At 52.8% G+C, this 14,181-nt stretch overlaps 2 protein-coding genes and 1 long non-coding RNA gene across 51 annotated transcripts in view; 1 reads left to right on the forward strand and 2 right to left on the reverse strand.

Annotated features, from left to right (window-relative positions):
• Nucleotides 1-4,207, reverse strand: part of C17H8orf33 (chromosome 17 C8orf33 homolog) — a 23,117-nt gene extending 18,910 nt beyond the window's left edge. For 33 of the 48 annotated variants that reach the window (XR_015277589.1, XR_015277587.1, XR_015277586.1 and 30 more), the window contains exons 1-3: nt 3,453-3,668; nt 2,681-2,774; nt 63-210 (exon numbers count right to left, since the gene is read on the reverse strand). Coding sequence is in view for 14 of the 48 variants with exons in the window: in XM_023936391.2 (XP_023792159.2) it covers nt 63-93 (31 nt within the window). In the remaining 34 variants the exon portion in view is untranslated. Of the gene's footprint in view, nt 1-62; nt 211-2,680; nt 2,954-3,389; nt 3,669-4,120 lie in introns of those variants that run through there. The other 15 variants (XR_015277578.1, XR_015277563.1, XR_015277595.1 and 12 more) reach the window with 5 other exon arrangements.
• LOC147649995 (uncharacterized) lies at nt 3,657-9,345 on the forward strand. Its single transcript, XR_015277596.1, has 2 exons — nt 3,657-7,280; nt 7,353-9,345. It is a non-coding gene; the product is annotated as an uncharacterized LOC147649995 (long non-coding RNA).
• On the reverse strand, nt 4,050-12,939 carry AMDHD2 (amidohydrolase domain containing 2). 2 transcript variants are annotated; one of them, XM_023936410.2, is made up of 11 exons: nt 12,554-12,939; nt 11,820-11,956; nt 11,003-11,142; nt 10,603-10,657; nt 9,975-10,187; nt 8,847-8,935; nt 7,749-7,893; nt 7,392-7,499; nt 6,629-6,697; nt 6,085-6,186; nt 4,050-5,716 (listed from the first exon to the last, which is right to left on the reverse strand). In XM_023936410.2, the coding sequence occupies exons 1-11, from the start codon at nt 12,634-12,636 to the stop codon at nt 5,628-5,630; spliced, it is 1,230 nt and encodes a 409-aa protein (XP_023792178.1). In that variant the 5' UTR covers nt 12,637-12,939; the 3' UTR covers nt 4,050-5,627. The 2 variants fall into 2 exon arrangements, with proteins under 2 accessions (XP_023792178.1, XP_086711305.1); XM_086855179.1 differs by having other exon boundaries at nt 11,625-11,956; nt 12,554-12,734.
• Between the last annotated feature and the right edge of the window lie 1,242 nt (nt 12,940-14,181).

A 14,181-nucleotide genomic window follows, 5' to 3' on the forward strand; every position in this document is an offset into this window, starting at 1 on the left:
CCTAAGAAATCTACAGAAAAGAACCAAATCTCACCACCCCCCAAGAGACAGCTCAAGCTCACCTTTCTCCATACTCTTCTGGCCCTCATCCATCTTGAGATGACAATCTCCAAACACACTGCTTCTCTGAAAAGAACTTCACTTGTTGCTTCTCTGAAAGAGCAGTCTCAGGTGAACGCAGTACCTTGAAAATGTGTTGGGTCTCTTCTGCTGCACTCAGAAAACAAGAGAAACAAGAAACAGTTTACGGTGGGCCTTAAAATCCACACTGTGATGTGCTGATGACTGACTCTTCTCTGAATATCCTCTGTGCTCATACTACCCCTGACTAATCTATAACTAGCATTCAGTTGAAAGGGAACTCCTTGTGCTTCTAGAAGCTCAAATACTGTGAGATGTTCTTACAGAGGGAAAAAAAAAAAATCTTAAGTGCTTCTTACATACAGTTGGACTCTTACACTGCAGCAAGTCCACTGCTCATGGCACAGATGCTACAGAGGGCTTAGCAATCTTTCCCTCAAGGTGAAGACAAATCCCAGAACCTAGCTAAGTGTCTCTTCTCTGGAAAATTGGAATGAATCTGAGTAGAAAGCATACCCTGGAAGGCAGGACTCTTGCTTGACTCTCTTACAAACCAGCCTGACTACAACAGGAATCCAAAGCTTTTGTGTTAAAACAAATTCTCCAAAAACCATAATTGTTCTGTGACAGTGGTCCCCACTACAATAGTGTTGTAGTGTTTGCCTCACTTATTTTAAGCCACAGAACAATCTGAGAGTAGTACTGTGGAAGGGGAACATCCTACCTCTCCCGGCAGCAACACCTAATCAGAGAAAGAACCTTTCCCTAACATCCAGCCTAATAATCACCCCCTAACATAGCTCCAGCCATTCCCTCAGGTCCTGCCCCTGTCACAGAGAACAGAGATTCGAGCTGCCCCACAGGAGGAGCTGTAGCCCTGGTGAGCTCTGTGCTCCATCTCCTCTTGTCCAGCTGAACAAACCAAGTGCCCTCAGCTGCTCCTCCTATGGCTTCCCCTCAAGACCCTTCCCCATCCTCGTGTCCCTCCCCTGGACCTCTCTAACAGTTTTAGATCCTCCTGATACTGTGGTGCCCCCAAGTGCTCCCAGCACTCGAACTGAGGCTACCCCAGGGGAGGGCAGAGAAGAGTGGGACAATCCCCTCCCCATCTTGGCCAGTGATGCTGGGCTGGATGCACTCCTGACCCCTGTGGTGGGATGGAAGTGGGATGTACCTTCACAGCATCGGTGTGTCAGGGTCCTGAGCACATGTACCCTTATTTCAAGGGATTTGGCTAGCTGTAACCCAGTTACACAAGAGATAGAGAACACTCCAGTGAGCTGCTCCTCTCCCTCACCTGGGAGCTACTCTGAGTATCTCATGCATACAAGTGCTACAGCCAAATAACTCATTGATCCAGACCCTGAATTCCTGGTTAGGGCTTGAATCTGCCTCCTCACCAGACTTCTCCAGTGACTGTGACTTCAGGCAGAGCCTGGATACCATCAGCAGCATCTGCTCAGCTCTCCTGGCTCATGTACGGTGCAAAAGAGCCCTGCTCCTGTTGGCCCATTCCTGTGCTTAGCTCCTGCCTCCCCTCCAGGAGCTGCCTTCCCTGCTGCTGGGCACTGGGGACCACCAGCAAGGAAATGTGTGTAACAAAAAGGTCTGATCACTGAACAGGTTGGGCAGAAACTTTAAAGCTCATTCACCCATGCCATGGGCAGGGACACCTTCCACTTTCCCATGTTACTCCAAGCTCCATCCAACCTGACCTTGGACACTTCCAGGGATCCAGGGGCAGCCACAGTTTCTCTGGGCACCCTGTGCCAGGGCCTCCCCTCCTCCTCAGAGGGAACAATTGCTTCCTAGTATCTGATCTAAGCATAATCTTTGTCAGTGGGAAGCCATTCCCCCTTGTCCTGTCACTCCAGACCCTTGTCCCAAGTCCCTCTCCAGCTCTCCTGGAGCCCCTTTAGGCCCTGCAAGGGGCTTTGAGGTCTCCCCAGAGCCTTCTCTTCTCCAGGCTGAACAACCTCAACCCTCTCAGCCTTAATTCTTTTTGGAGCCTGATGCCCAATAAAAGGGTGCAGGCAGCTATCAATTACTGCTCCATCCTCAGGTGCACCAGCAAACACTCATCTGAGCATCTTACACAGGATTCACAGCCCTCTCCCAAGGTTAGGTACTGACCAGCAGCAGGATGTGTGTCTGCAGCTCTACAAATTGGACTGATGACATCGAACTATGACTTTACAGGATTTTATCTTCTATGAAATATTTCCCTGGAACAAGCTTCACAAAAATAAACCTACTGATGTTTAAGATCCAGACACACTGGCACAGTATTTCCTTAAGATGGAAAACAAAGGCAGAGCTGTAGCAGAACCAACCAAGCCATTATATGGGAAAACGAATACACAAGGAAGAATACAGAAAACAGGGAGAACAAATACTAAATGAATGAAAGGCATAACTGCTGCCAGAAACACAGTCCTTAAAGCCCAATGCTTTGTGTTGTTCTGTATTTAGAAAAAATCCTAAATAACACAAGAACAGGGAACATAAAGGAGAGAAAAAAACAGAAAAACACCCAGATCTGCTAAATCACACCCAAGACCAGAATATGGGGGGTGTGGGATGGGAAAGAGGAACATACCTCTTTTGGGGTGTAGAGTGAGGTGGAGATCTGCCTCCAGTTGTGAAATGCACCACTCCAGCTCCTCCTGGAACACACCTTGGGAAGCCTTAGACTTTGCGAGGAGAAGGCAGAATGTTTAGAAGCACAAATCTCTCACCTCCAATACTGACTCCAAAACTGAGTTTTCTGAGGCCTTCTCTCCTCTCACAAGAGATCAGGCTTTACACTGGATGTGTGCTGTGTAACAGTTAATTTATACCATAAATCAACACAGCACAGGGAACGTATGTCCTGTGTGGAGAACACCAAATGAGCCCTCTGCATTACAAAAATTACAGCTCTTAGCATTACTGGCAAGCCAGGACTTCCCACAATTTTTTTTTTTCATATTTTTCTCTACCCCTCCCTTTTTAAAGGCCCCAAATGGAAGAGATCTCATTTTTCCTGAAGCTTAAGCAATGGCATAATGTCTCCAAAGCAGAAAATTTCCCTTTAGCATAGCTATGGCAACACAGAGAATTTATCTTTAGGCTAAACACAAGCCCTTGAGGCCCCATGTACTGTACTTCTACGCTGGCTGCCTCCTGCTAAACAGGTGAACTTAAGGTTTATAGCCCCCCTGAGGACAAGACACACTAAAACACTGGGAACGAAAAGAATGTTCAGGGTAAGGAGATCAGCAGGGATTAAGAAAGGCACCAGCGCTGGGAAGGCCTTTAGGGATAACCTGCGGGATCTGGGCCCGGCGCGATGAGAGGGGGTCGGTGCGGGTCGGGCAGTAGAGCCTTACCCACTCCAGGCCGAACTCCCGCGCCGCCGCCGGAGGAAACGGCTCCACCTCACCGCCCACCTCCGGTCACCGGCCTCGTGTGGGCTCCGGGAGCAGCCCCGCCCAGGCCGGGCCAGCACCGCCAACTGGAGCTCGGGGGCTGCTCGGGGTCTCCCCGGTACCCCCCCGGAGCCTCCGCGCGGCCTCCCCCCGGCCACCGCCCTCAGCGCTCCGGGTGGCCGGGCCGGGCCGCTGTGCGCCGCCCTCAGCGCTCCGGGTGGCCGGGCCGGGCCGCTGTGCGCCGCCCTCACCGCTCCGGCCGCGTCCCGCGCTGCCGTTCCGCCCGAGAGCGGGCGGAGTCTTCGGAACCCACTTTGGCAGCACATTTGTGAATCCTGCTCCTCCCTCCTGCTCCCCTGAGCCCCCTGAGGACCTGCCCGACACACATGTGCCCACGACCGGGCCGGGCCGCGGGTATCCGGCGGCGCCGCCTTTCCTGGGCCAAATCCCCGCAGGAGCGTCCGCACCAGCCCTGGCCCCTCACTTGACAGCCTGACACAAGCCACGCCAGCACGCACCACCATGGGCAGACAAAAAAGGTTAATACACGCCTACAGGTACTGTCTAATCCCATTTCTATTTTAGATTTCCTTTTGATTATTTAATTTTGTAAATAAAAATCTAGACACCTTGTTTCACGGGCATTTTTTCCCCCTTGGATTGTTTCCAACAACAGCCAGAAGATCCCCATGAGGTCAGTACTGAAGCAGCACAGCGCATCACAGCACAGGATTTTGTGTCTCTCAAATGCTTCAAACCATGGAGGTTATAATTTCTCTTGACATTGACAGCTGATGTTAGAAATTCTCCAAGGCTGACAGAAGGGCTCTAAAGTGCTGGGAAAGCACTTCCAAATGTTGCTGGTAAAGATTATAAAATGGTACTGAAAAAATCGGTACACTTTTGCCAATTGCAACCAGACTTCAGTCTGCCTTACAGTCTCCACCGTTGCTGAAACTTAGCCGTTGTCTGAGCCCTCCCTTCATTACAAAAACCACCTCAGTGGTTTGAGCCTTTTCCAAGGTTGTCTTGAGACTTTATCTCGAGGCTTATGGTTGAGTCAGGTCGAAATCAGCATCAGTCCTCACATACGTCCATGTGTCAGAAAAAAATCTGACAGTCAAGTATAGGAGAAGATAATGAGCACAAAATAATGAGCTATCATATCTGTCTTGAAAGGCCAGAATCCCACTGCAGTTTTCCTCTCCCTCAGTACCTGAGCTGGACTGAGGGCTCATGAGCCTGTCACCACCAGTCTGGATGCATCCCCTAAAGCAAAAGCTCCCCATGCTTGGCCTAAGGAATGCACAAACCCATCAGGTAATGCAAAGGCTCTTCTTGGTATGGCTGGCATAGCCTGCAGAACCCATCCACACAGAGCAAGGAGTGAAAGAAACATTGTTTTATGTGGCAGGATGCTGTTCGTATCTCCAGCTCTGTGGACTCAATGCCCATGCAGGGAAAAGGCACAAAGGACCAGTGCTGCCTTGGTATTCCTGGGTTTGATCTCTGCCCTGAGGATTCAGCCCCACAAGGACACCGAGTCAGCAAGCTGTGGCAGCCTTGCTCTGAGGACGCACAACAGAAGGGCTGTCGGGAGATCTGAATGTGATCCTCAGCTCCTGCTGATACAACAGAAACCTTGTCACGAGAAGAGCTGTGAGCTGAGCTGGTGGAAGCTGATGTCTAACAAGTCATGGCTTCCTGGGAGCAAAGCAAACAGCAGGCAGAGGAATGGGAATGGCTTGAGCCTGCCTCAGGTGCAGAGCAGGTTAGTGTGTGCTGTATAAACCATGCAAAGGCTGGGACAGATCCTCACTGCTGTCAGATGGTGGCAGGAGCACCTGTCGGGGGGCAGGACAGCTGTGCAGTCCTGTAGGTCACTCCAGGACTGGCATTCCTTGCCAGCAGAGAGCTTCCTTCTTTCCCCATGCCACCAACTGAGCACCAACAAATTCGTGACAGGCATGGCTGTAACTGGAAGCTGGAAAATGCAACTCTTTGGTATGAGGCTCCTTTGATGGAGTTGCAGTAAGGAATTGGGAGAAAAAAAAACAAAAGAGAGAAGTGGAGTGGTTGCCAGAGCTGCTAACCACAGTGCCAGGGAGCCTTGGAGGGCACTGGGACAGCCCAGCGTCACATGCCCGACACATCCTGTCGCCAGACTTCCTCGCCGGCAATGTATGTGGCTTGCACATACAGGCTGTCATTCAGCATTAGGAAATCTGTGTTAGACAAGAGAGAAAGAAAGCAGCTGTCAGAATGGAGCTGCTGGAGGTGGCTGGGGAGAGCTGACCTCAGTAGGGAAGGGCTTCTCCCCACCCTAGGATGGCACTGCAGTGCAATCCTGGCAATGGCAGCTCTGCTTTTTGCTTGGCTGAGATGTGGGGGGCACTCCAAAGGGTTTCCCAAACACCACCAGCATCCAAGGAAAAAAACACTGGAGCAAAAGCCCAGGTGGAGCAAGTCACCCTGCAGCTCCCACTGAAATGGGATGAGCATGTGCTTACAGCAGCCCCTGCTTTACTCCAGCACTTATGAACTCTGACACCATTGTCTCCATAACCAGTACATGCTGTGCCCACACCAGTACCTGCATCGGAGTCATAATTCAGTGTCCCCTTTTTATGTTCAATCCCCAGGAGCTGAGCGGGATGCAGAGATGCTGCCTCCAACGCGGTCTCTGCCGAGCACCCTTGGACAGAGAATAGGGGAGACGTTAGGGCAGCCAGAGCCCCATTGCCAGAGCAGCCCAAATCCCCCGGGACAAGGCAACTGTCAACCAGGCAGTTGACAGACCCTAGATGGAACACCCTCAGCACAGCCAGCTGGAGCTGGGAATGGAAATATCCCTACAGGAGAGAGCAGGCATAGGAAGACTGAATACATAGGGTATGGAGAAGAGAAAAACATTCACTTTAGTGAGGAAGAAGCAGGAGAGTTCACGTCTCATTAATTCTATGGGTTAAAATGAAACTTCCCCTCAAAAAGGGGCTCATCTGAGGGCACTGATCCCAGCCCCTGCCTTGCTTCAGGTGAGAGCAAAAGTTCCTGTTGGAATGGACACATCTGGCAAAAGCAAGACCTCCTCCCGTGTCAACATAGGGAGTAGCAGCTTGTGGACAAGGCTCTCTTACCTGTGGCTTCTTGGAAGTGTCGCACACAGGTGTCCATGGTCGCCACACTGCCACTCAGGGTCTTTGTGCCTGGGCGAGAAACAGGATGGCACTGAGCAGTGCCCATAGATTACAGCAAGAAGCAGGGCACTAGGGAAGCATAATGGGACCAGAAGTGCAGAAGTCCTGGGTGGCAGGAGGAGCAAGCTGAAGGGCCTGCAGGCACTTCCTGCTGGAGGACAGGAAGAAGTAACTGGGTGTAACCCCCAGCTCCACTATCAGACCAGCTGGACTGGGTGAAACCAGCTCACAATACAGGTATCTGCTACCAGAGGATGGGAATGGAGAAAGGAATGCTCCTTCTCTGAAATACCTTTCCAGTCGTCATCTGCTTGGGAATTTGAAACTAAGGTGATTTAGCTAGCAAGAAGTGGTAGTGTTATAATAAAGAAAAGGGACAATAAATATCTCTAAGATTTTTCTGTCCTTACTGACACCCTGAACCTCTGGCACCCTTGACACTGGGCAATGAGGCTTTCAAAGGTGTTGCAGACAGCTACAACTGGACAGATTCCTCCACGAGGGTGGCACACATCTCCTCTTTACCAGGAGTTTCAATATCCCTATGGCCAAGTCACTGCAGATCCACCAGGTGTCAAAACCCAAGAGAACAGCACAAATGCTGCCACACACCAACAGGGACAGCAAGGTATGCTCAGCTCCTCAGAAATGGTGCCAGTGGCAGCACTGTCCCCAGCTCTTCAGCAAGAGGGACAGCACTTGCCTGCGATGTAGGTGTTCAGCCCATCGATCTCCACCACCTGCTGACCCAGCGTGTGCCGACCTGGTGCCAGCCCCATGCCAGCCATCGCATCTGTCACCAGCACCAGCCCTGCAGAACACAAGGAAAGGGGTCCTGTCAACGCTGCATCTGATTTTGCTGAAGCTCCAAGCGCTGTGCCCTGTTGACCCTACCAGAGAGAGACCACGTCTCCACCCACCTCCCACCAAAGCAAGAGGACTGAGGGATCAGCACATGTGGCTGTGACCTTCCAGACAGCAAGGGCAGCATGAATGTCTTCTGGGAGATGGTGCAGTGCTCGGAGTGGCTGGTGACACTGTGGGGACTGCCATAGCTCACCTTTGGGGTGGGCTCGGTGGGCGATGCGCAGGGCAGCGGGGTTGGTGTGGATGCCATCAGAAATCATGCCATAGAAGACCCTCCGCCCAGCAGGAATCTTGTCACTTGTCAGCAGCCCCACAATTCCAGGGTCACGGTGGTGGAACTGCTCAAGGGGAGAGAGGTGACAAGCTGTGGAGGATCACCAGGATGCACTGGCTGCAGGGGACGCAGCTGCTGTCTCTATCACACAGTGCCTAGCAACTTTACCAGCCAAACCTGGGCATTGCCTCCAATCACAGAATGGTTTGCAAGGGACCGTAAATTACCTTGTCCCAACTCCTGCCATGGGTAGTGACACCTTCCACTATCCCAGTGTGCTCCAATCCCCATTCAACTGACCTTGAATGCTTCCAGGGATGGGACAGCCACAGCTCCTCTAGGCAACCTGTGCTAGGTTCTCAGTACTCACAGCCAAGAATTCCTTCCCAGTATTCCAACTAACCCTGCCCTCCAGCAGTGAGAAGACATTCTTCCTTGTCCTGCCACTTTAGGCCCTTGTCCAAAGAATTTCTCCAGCTCTCCTGGAGCCCCTTTAGGCCCTGGAAGGGGCTCTGAGGTCTCCCTGGAGCCTTCTCTTCTCCAGGTGAGCACCCCCAGCTCTCCCAGCCTGTCTCCAGAGCAGAGGGGCTTCAGCCCTTGGAGGAATTCCATGGCCTCCTCTATATTCTCTCCAGCAGCTCCACCTCCTTCTGATGTTTGCCCTAGGGCTGGAAGCAGCTCTGCAGGTGGGGTCTCACTTGAGTGGGGCAGAATCCCCCCCCTACCCTGCTGCTGACACACAGGAGGGGGTCTGGGTGCACACAGCAAGGGCATGTTCAACTCTCACCCACCAACACTTCCTAGTCCTTCTGGGTGATGAACTCCAAAAGTTCTGCTACAGCCTTGAATCTCAGATCCAGCAGTAGGAATGTGAAGCCAAAAAGTAGGATGTCCAATGCCAAAACCTCATTGCTAAGCATGGTACAAAACCAGCTGGGGAGAACACAGACCCATGGGCAGTGGGATAGAAAGCCCAAAAGCAGCCTTGGAGTAGGGCAGGTGCCTCTGGGGACTCACCGGCAGCATGGCATTGAAGAGGTGAGTGATGAAGGTTGCTCCGTGCTGCACAGCCTCCTCGGCCTGGGACAGATTAGCCACTGAGTGACCTGGGAACACAGACCAATGCTTGATTCCTCTGCCCATCTCTCCACTGATTTCTCTACAGAAGCAAAGACACGCCATCACTGGACTATGCTCTAATGCCACCCTGGCCTGAGCTCTGAGGTGCAGCCTTGACATAGATTTGTCTGGTCATGACCTGGGGGGGACTCTGGGGGTGGGTGTTTCATCTGAACTCCTTCAGTGTTCACATCACAGCTGTCACAAATGCTATCTTGTTCACAGCATGTTGTCTTCAGGCTGGGTTTGAGGTCAAATGACACACTCTGCTGGACTCAGAAACGTAAATGTTTTGTAGAGAGGTATCAGAGGATACCCTCACAACAGTGGGGACTTTGCCAGGTAAGCATATGGGAACTAAACTATCCAGAAATAAACTACTGTTTCCCCAACAGGACAGCAGCTCTGTGGGCTAGCCTTGTCTTTCTGGAGTTCTTTATCTGTGAGATAAGAGATAGTCTGTTGTATGAATGCCCTTCTCACTTGAGGTTTAATTTCACCCTGAATAACTTCCCCCCACTTTTATTTTTTTTTTAATAAAAAAAGACTTCTTCAGTGATCCAAGACAAAGAAGAGTTTGTGAAGCAAAGGAAAAGAAAAACACAGCCAGTTTTAAGTCAGAGGCCAGACAGATGTTGGAGGGAGAAGTTCCTAAAGCACTTCCAGTTGAAAAACAGAGTTATCAAACTAACAGTAACCTTTGGAAAATTATTTCACCTGTGGAACTTCAGAGTTTGAACCCTTCCACATCATCAAGCATCCAACTAAGACTGCCATTCTTCCCTGTATTAGAACAGCACCTTGTGTTTACTGCAGGGGCTCCTCAGTCAATACAAACTTTGGCCCTTGCCATGACAGATTGACAGCATTGAGGTCCCCATTTGTGACAGGTCTGTCATCTCCATACAGGCCAGGCAAAAGAGAATCCCACACCATCCAGCTGGACTAAGACACTGTTAGAGATGCCACAGCCCCAATGAAGGGGTGGCCAGAGGCCCCCTAAAACCTGGGTGCCCCAGCCCTTACCCAGGGAGACGCAGATACCCCGCCTGGTGAGCTCCCGGATCACCTCACTGCTCCTCTTCATTTCAGGGGCCAGGGTCACTATCTGGACACAGTCCAGGGAGCCGTAGGTAGCAAGCAGGTCCTGGAAGGCACCTGCCTCAAAGGTGCGGAGGCAGTGCTCTGGGTGGGCACCCTTCTTCTCCTTGCTGATGAATGGCCCTTCCAGGTGGGCTCCTGTCCAAACAGGAACAAAGAACCATGACCCTTCCTCTTCCTGACAAGGACCAAGAAACCTGCTATGTCTACTCTGCTCCAGTCACACTCTTGCCATTTTTCTGCAGCAAAACACATGGCTCAGGCAACTGTGAGCTCAGGACAGTGAGGATGCAGTGCTAGCCCCTGGCCAAGCCAAGCTACCCTACTGCCATTGCCCCAGGAGCCCTCAATGGAGCTGGAGCAGTGTGTGTACAATGACAGAAAGTAAAGCAAAGGCCAGGCACAGCCTGAGGGACAAGGTCTGTGCCCACCTGTGCATCCCTCCCACTGAAAGTTCCAGCCCCTGTCTGTGCTCTGTAACTTCTTTCACTTCAACTGTGAACAAGATGATTTCTGACAAACAGTAGTACCACAGAGGGACAAATCCACTTACCCAGGATTCCTGCTCCATGGCCTCCACCATTTCTTACACTGATCTGAGGGAGCACCTAGAGAAAGGGGTTTGTCAGACATAGCAACCCAGACACAGCCCCCCAGTCTGCCAAATCAGACCCAAATGTCAGGCCCGCAGGGAGATTTGTAGCTGGAGAACTTGGGACCATCACAGCCCACAAAGGAAAAGCTATGTCCAAGCCTTGGTATACAGAGCTCACTTGGGAGACATGGCTGTCTCAGCATTCTAAAGGCTGAGGGCAAGAAACCCAGGGTAGAGTCCAGCTCCTCATGCCGACAGCTTTTCTGTCCTGGGCTATCCCAGGGCTGGCCCACCCTCCTTCTGATACCAACCTCAATCCCTGATCACCCTGCAGATGGGAGGGGAGAAGACCCCTTACCTGGTGGTACACAGATGGAGGAGAGGTCACCAGGGTGGGACAGAAAGAGGTCACTCCATGGGAGAGGATTTTCTGGCTGACCAGGTCAATACCTGATTTGAAGTCATCTGTTGCCAAAGAGAAGTCCACCCCAAAGCCTCCTGCACCACAAACAAAACAGGAGTGAAAACTGCAGCTTCCCCAGTGGGTGTGTTCCATACAGGAACACCAAAGAAAGACTTTGTGCGACTGGAGGGAAATGTTCCTTTTGTAGGGTGCTGACACAGAGGGCTCTACCAGCACTTCTGTCCTACATTCCAAGGTTCCACAAGTACAAATCTCACCATTGCTGCCACCCTGAAGTGCTCTTCCCCACAGCATCCCAGTGTTCTGCAAGCACAACCTTTTTATTTTGATGCAGGGCAAAATGTTACAATTCCCAGCTGAAAAGGGATCTGACTTCCAGCTTTAGCTACCATAGAACAAGCCCCTATTTCCTTCTGAAGAGAGCTATTGCAGTTAATTGTTATTGTTCCCTTGGGAAATCTTGCCCTCTCCTCCCACGTCCTGGAAAGGGTAGGACAGGCATCCTGCCAGCACAGGATAAAATACAGATAAAAATTACTGCAGTGGAAACTCTCACCTGGCCAAAGGGGATCACTTGCTGGACAGCAGCAACCACAGGCAAAGTTGCTCTTTGCCATTGGTTGGGTGACTCACACCTGCCTTGAGCAGCTGAAACATGGTCATGGGCAGGACACCTGCAGTGGGGCTGGGGGTCAGGGATGGACAAACCCGGGACACCCCCAGTCCGTGAGTGCATGTAGCTTCACTGTACCATTGATCTGGACATCGATGAAACCTGGGGCGATGATGCTGTCCTTGCAGTCCAGCTGGACATCAGCAGAGCCTTTCTCGTCAAAGAAGAGTTTCTCTGGGTTGAGGATCTTCCCCTCTCGTACCCACAGGTCCTCCCTGGAGGGACAGTCACACACACCAAGCTCTGGTGCCATCTGCAGCACCTGGAGCAGATTACCGTGCCCCAGTGACAGTGATCCTGGGCAGAGTGGATCCCACCAGCACCTCCTGCCAGAGCCTCTGCGATGTCTGCCATAGCACAGCTGCTCTTCGGGACACAGCGACCCTCTCTGCCTGGCTCTACAAAACTCAGGGGAACGGGATTTTCATGGGCTGCCCCTCAAAGGTGGTGGTGATGATAGCCAAAGCGCCAGAGAGCTGGCAGAGAGACAAAACGGCAGGGACCGTGCACCACACCCGTCCCATCTTCCCTCCAAAACCTGGCAAAGGTGACACGGGATGGTGGGAGCGCGGCGGGGTGAGGACCAACACACAGTGCACAAGGGGGAACTGGCGACCGTCCCACGGCACTGCAGGTGTCAGGTCAGGTCGGCAGCCCGTCTGGGAGCCCCCACACCCTTGGTATCCCCGCAGCCTTGGTGCCCACGGACACCACGATATCCCCGGACAGCCCTGGTACCGCCAGACATCACGATATCCCCAACAGCCCTGGTACCCCCAGCCACTCCGGTAGCGCCGGTACCCCCGCCTCACCTCTGGAGCTGGTGGTCCCTCAGGATGCGGCAGTTGGTGAACTGGACAATGGGCGCGTCCGAGACGGATTTGTTGGACGGCATCGCGGGGCAGAGGGAGCCGGCAGGAACCGCGAACCCCGCGGTGGCCGGCGCAGAGGGCGGGAAGCGGGCGTGGCGATGCAAGGCCAGGCCGCGGCTCCGGTGCGAGCCGCTGCCGCGGGACTGGGTAGCTGGTGAGGGGCGGAGGCACCGAAGCACCGCCCCGGGGGCAGGCGGAGGGTGAGCTCCCTCCGCTGCCCAGCGCTCTGAGCCAACGCTGTAAGAAACAAGCCCCGCGGGGCCGTGCGACCGAGCCCCACTGCTGTGCCCGATGAACGCCGAGTCCGGGGCGCTGTCCCCACTCCGGAGGCATCGGGACCCGGGGGCGTGGCCTTGGCGATGCCCCGCCCTGCAGCACCGCCTGCTCCTGGTCACGTGAGCGCGCTCGGCACGTGCCGGGATTCCCCACCCGCCCTGCGGCACGTGACCAGCCCTGAGGTGCCGCCATCACGGGAAGGGCTCCGCCATCTTGAGAAGGTCGGCGGCAGAAACCCTCCTCGTGAGACCCCATCCTGAACCCCCATCTCGAGACCCCATCGTGAGATCCTATCCTGAACCCCATCGTGAGACCCCATTGTGAAACCTCATCATAAGACCCCATCCTGAACTCCATCATGAGACCTCATGCTGAGACCCCCATCGTGAAACCACTAGCCCCCGTGTACCCGAGGGAAGCTGACGAGATGTGGCTCCACCTAGCAACTGTGGGCTCTGGCACTGCTGATGAATCTCTCCCAGGAAAGCAAACTGATGGGGAATGCAATTGTCAATGAATGTAATATCCCTGTCCGGCCTGCAATTGAATTTTAATTAGGTTTTGAGCTGCACTTAATAGTTCCATGATGTCAGTTTTCATCCACATTACAAGCTGCTTCTATGGTCAGCAGGATGCTGGGAAAGGGGCCTGAAAGGGAGAGATGGGAATGATGCTGGTTGAGGCTGGGAAACTGTTTTGGGAATTTGAGGCTAAGAATGGTTTCAGGTCACAGAGATATTCCAAAGACTGGAGCCCCTCTGCTCTGGAGCCAGACTGTTAGAGCTAGGGGGGGGTGTTCACCTGGAGAAGGCTCCATGGAGACTTTAGAGCCCATTCCAGGGCTTAAAGGGGCTCCAGGAGAGCTGGGGAGGAACTGTGAACAAGGGCCTGGAGGAGGAGGACGAGGGGCCCACTGCCAGAGGGCAGGGTTAGATGGGATACTGGGAAGAATTTCTTGGCTATGAGAGTGGAGAGGCCCTGGCACAGGTTGCCTAGAGGAGCTGTGGCTGCCCTTGGATCCCTGGCAGTGTCCAAGGCCAGGCTGGATGGGGCTTGGAGCAACCTGGGATAGTGGAAGGTATCCCTGCCCATGGCAGGGGGTGGAACTGGATGAGCTGTAAGGTTTTCCTCATTAAATTATGGACATCTGGGACACCCACCACTGTATTGCTGGGAATTATTTTTATCTTCATACAGGTGGAGACGAAGAGACTCCAAAATTAGAAATTGAGAAGATTAATCCTAAAAACAGCTCTCAGTCCTGCTCAGTTCTGCCCAATTTTTGAACTAAA

The sequence above is a fragment of the Cyanistes caeruleus genome, chromosome 17 (genome assembly GCF_971803275.1).
Source record: "Cyanistes caeruleus chromosome 17, bCyaCae1.hap1.1, whole genome shotgun sequence".
In the NCBI taxonomy this organism is placed as follows: Eukaryota; Metazoa; Chordata; class Aves; order Passeriformes; family Paridae; genus Cyanistes; species Cyanistes caeruleus.

Coding starts and splice junctions, on each gene's coding strand:
- AMDHD2 (XM_023936410.2), bottom strand. CDS start 12,636: ATGCCGTCCAACAAATCCGTCTCGGACGCGCCCATTGTCCAGTTCACC. Junction 11,143..11,819: donor CATCGATGTCCAGATCAATG/GTACAGTGAAGC, acceptor TTTGTGGTGCAG/GAGGCTTTGGGGTGGACTTC. Junction 7,894..8,846: donor TCTTCAATGCCATGCTGCCG/GTGAGTCCCCAG, acceptor CCCCTTGAGCAG/TTCCACCACCGTGACCCTGG.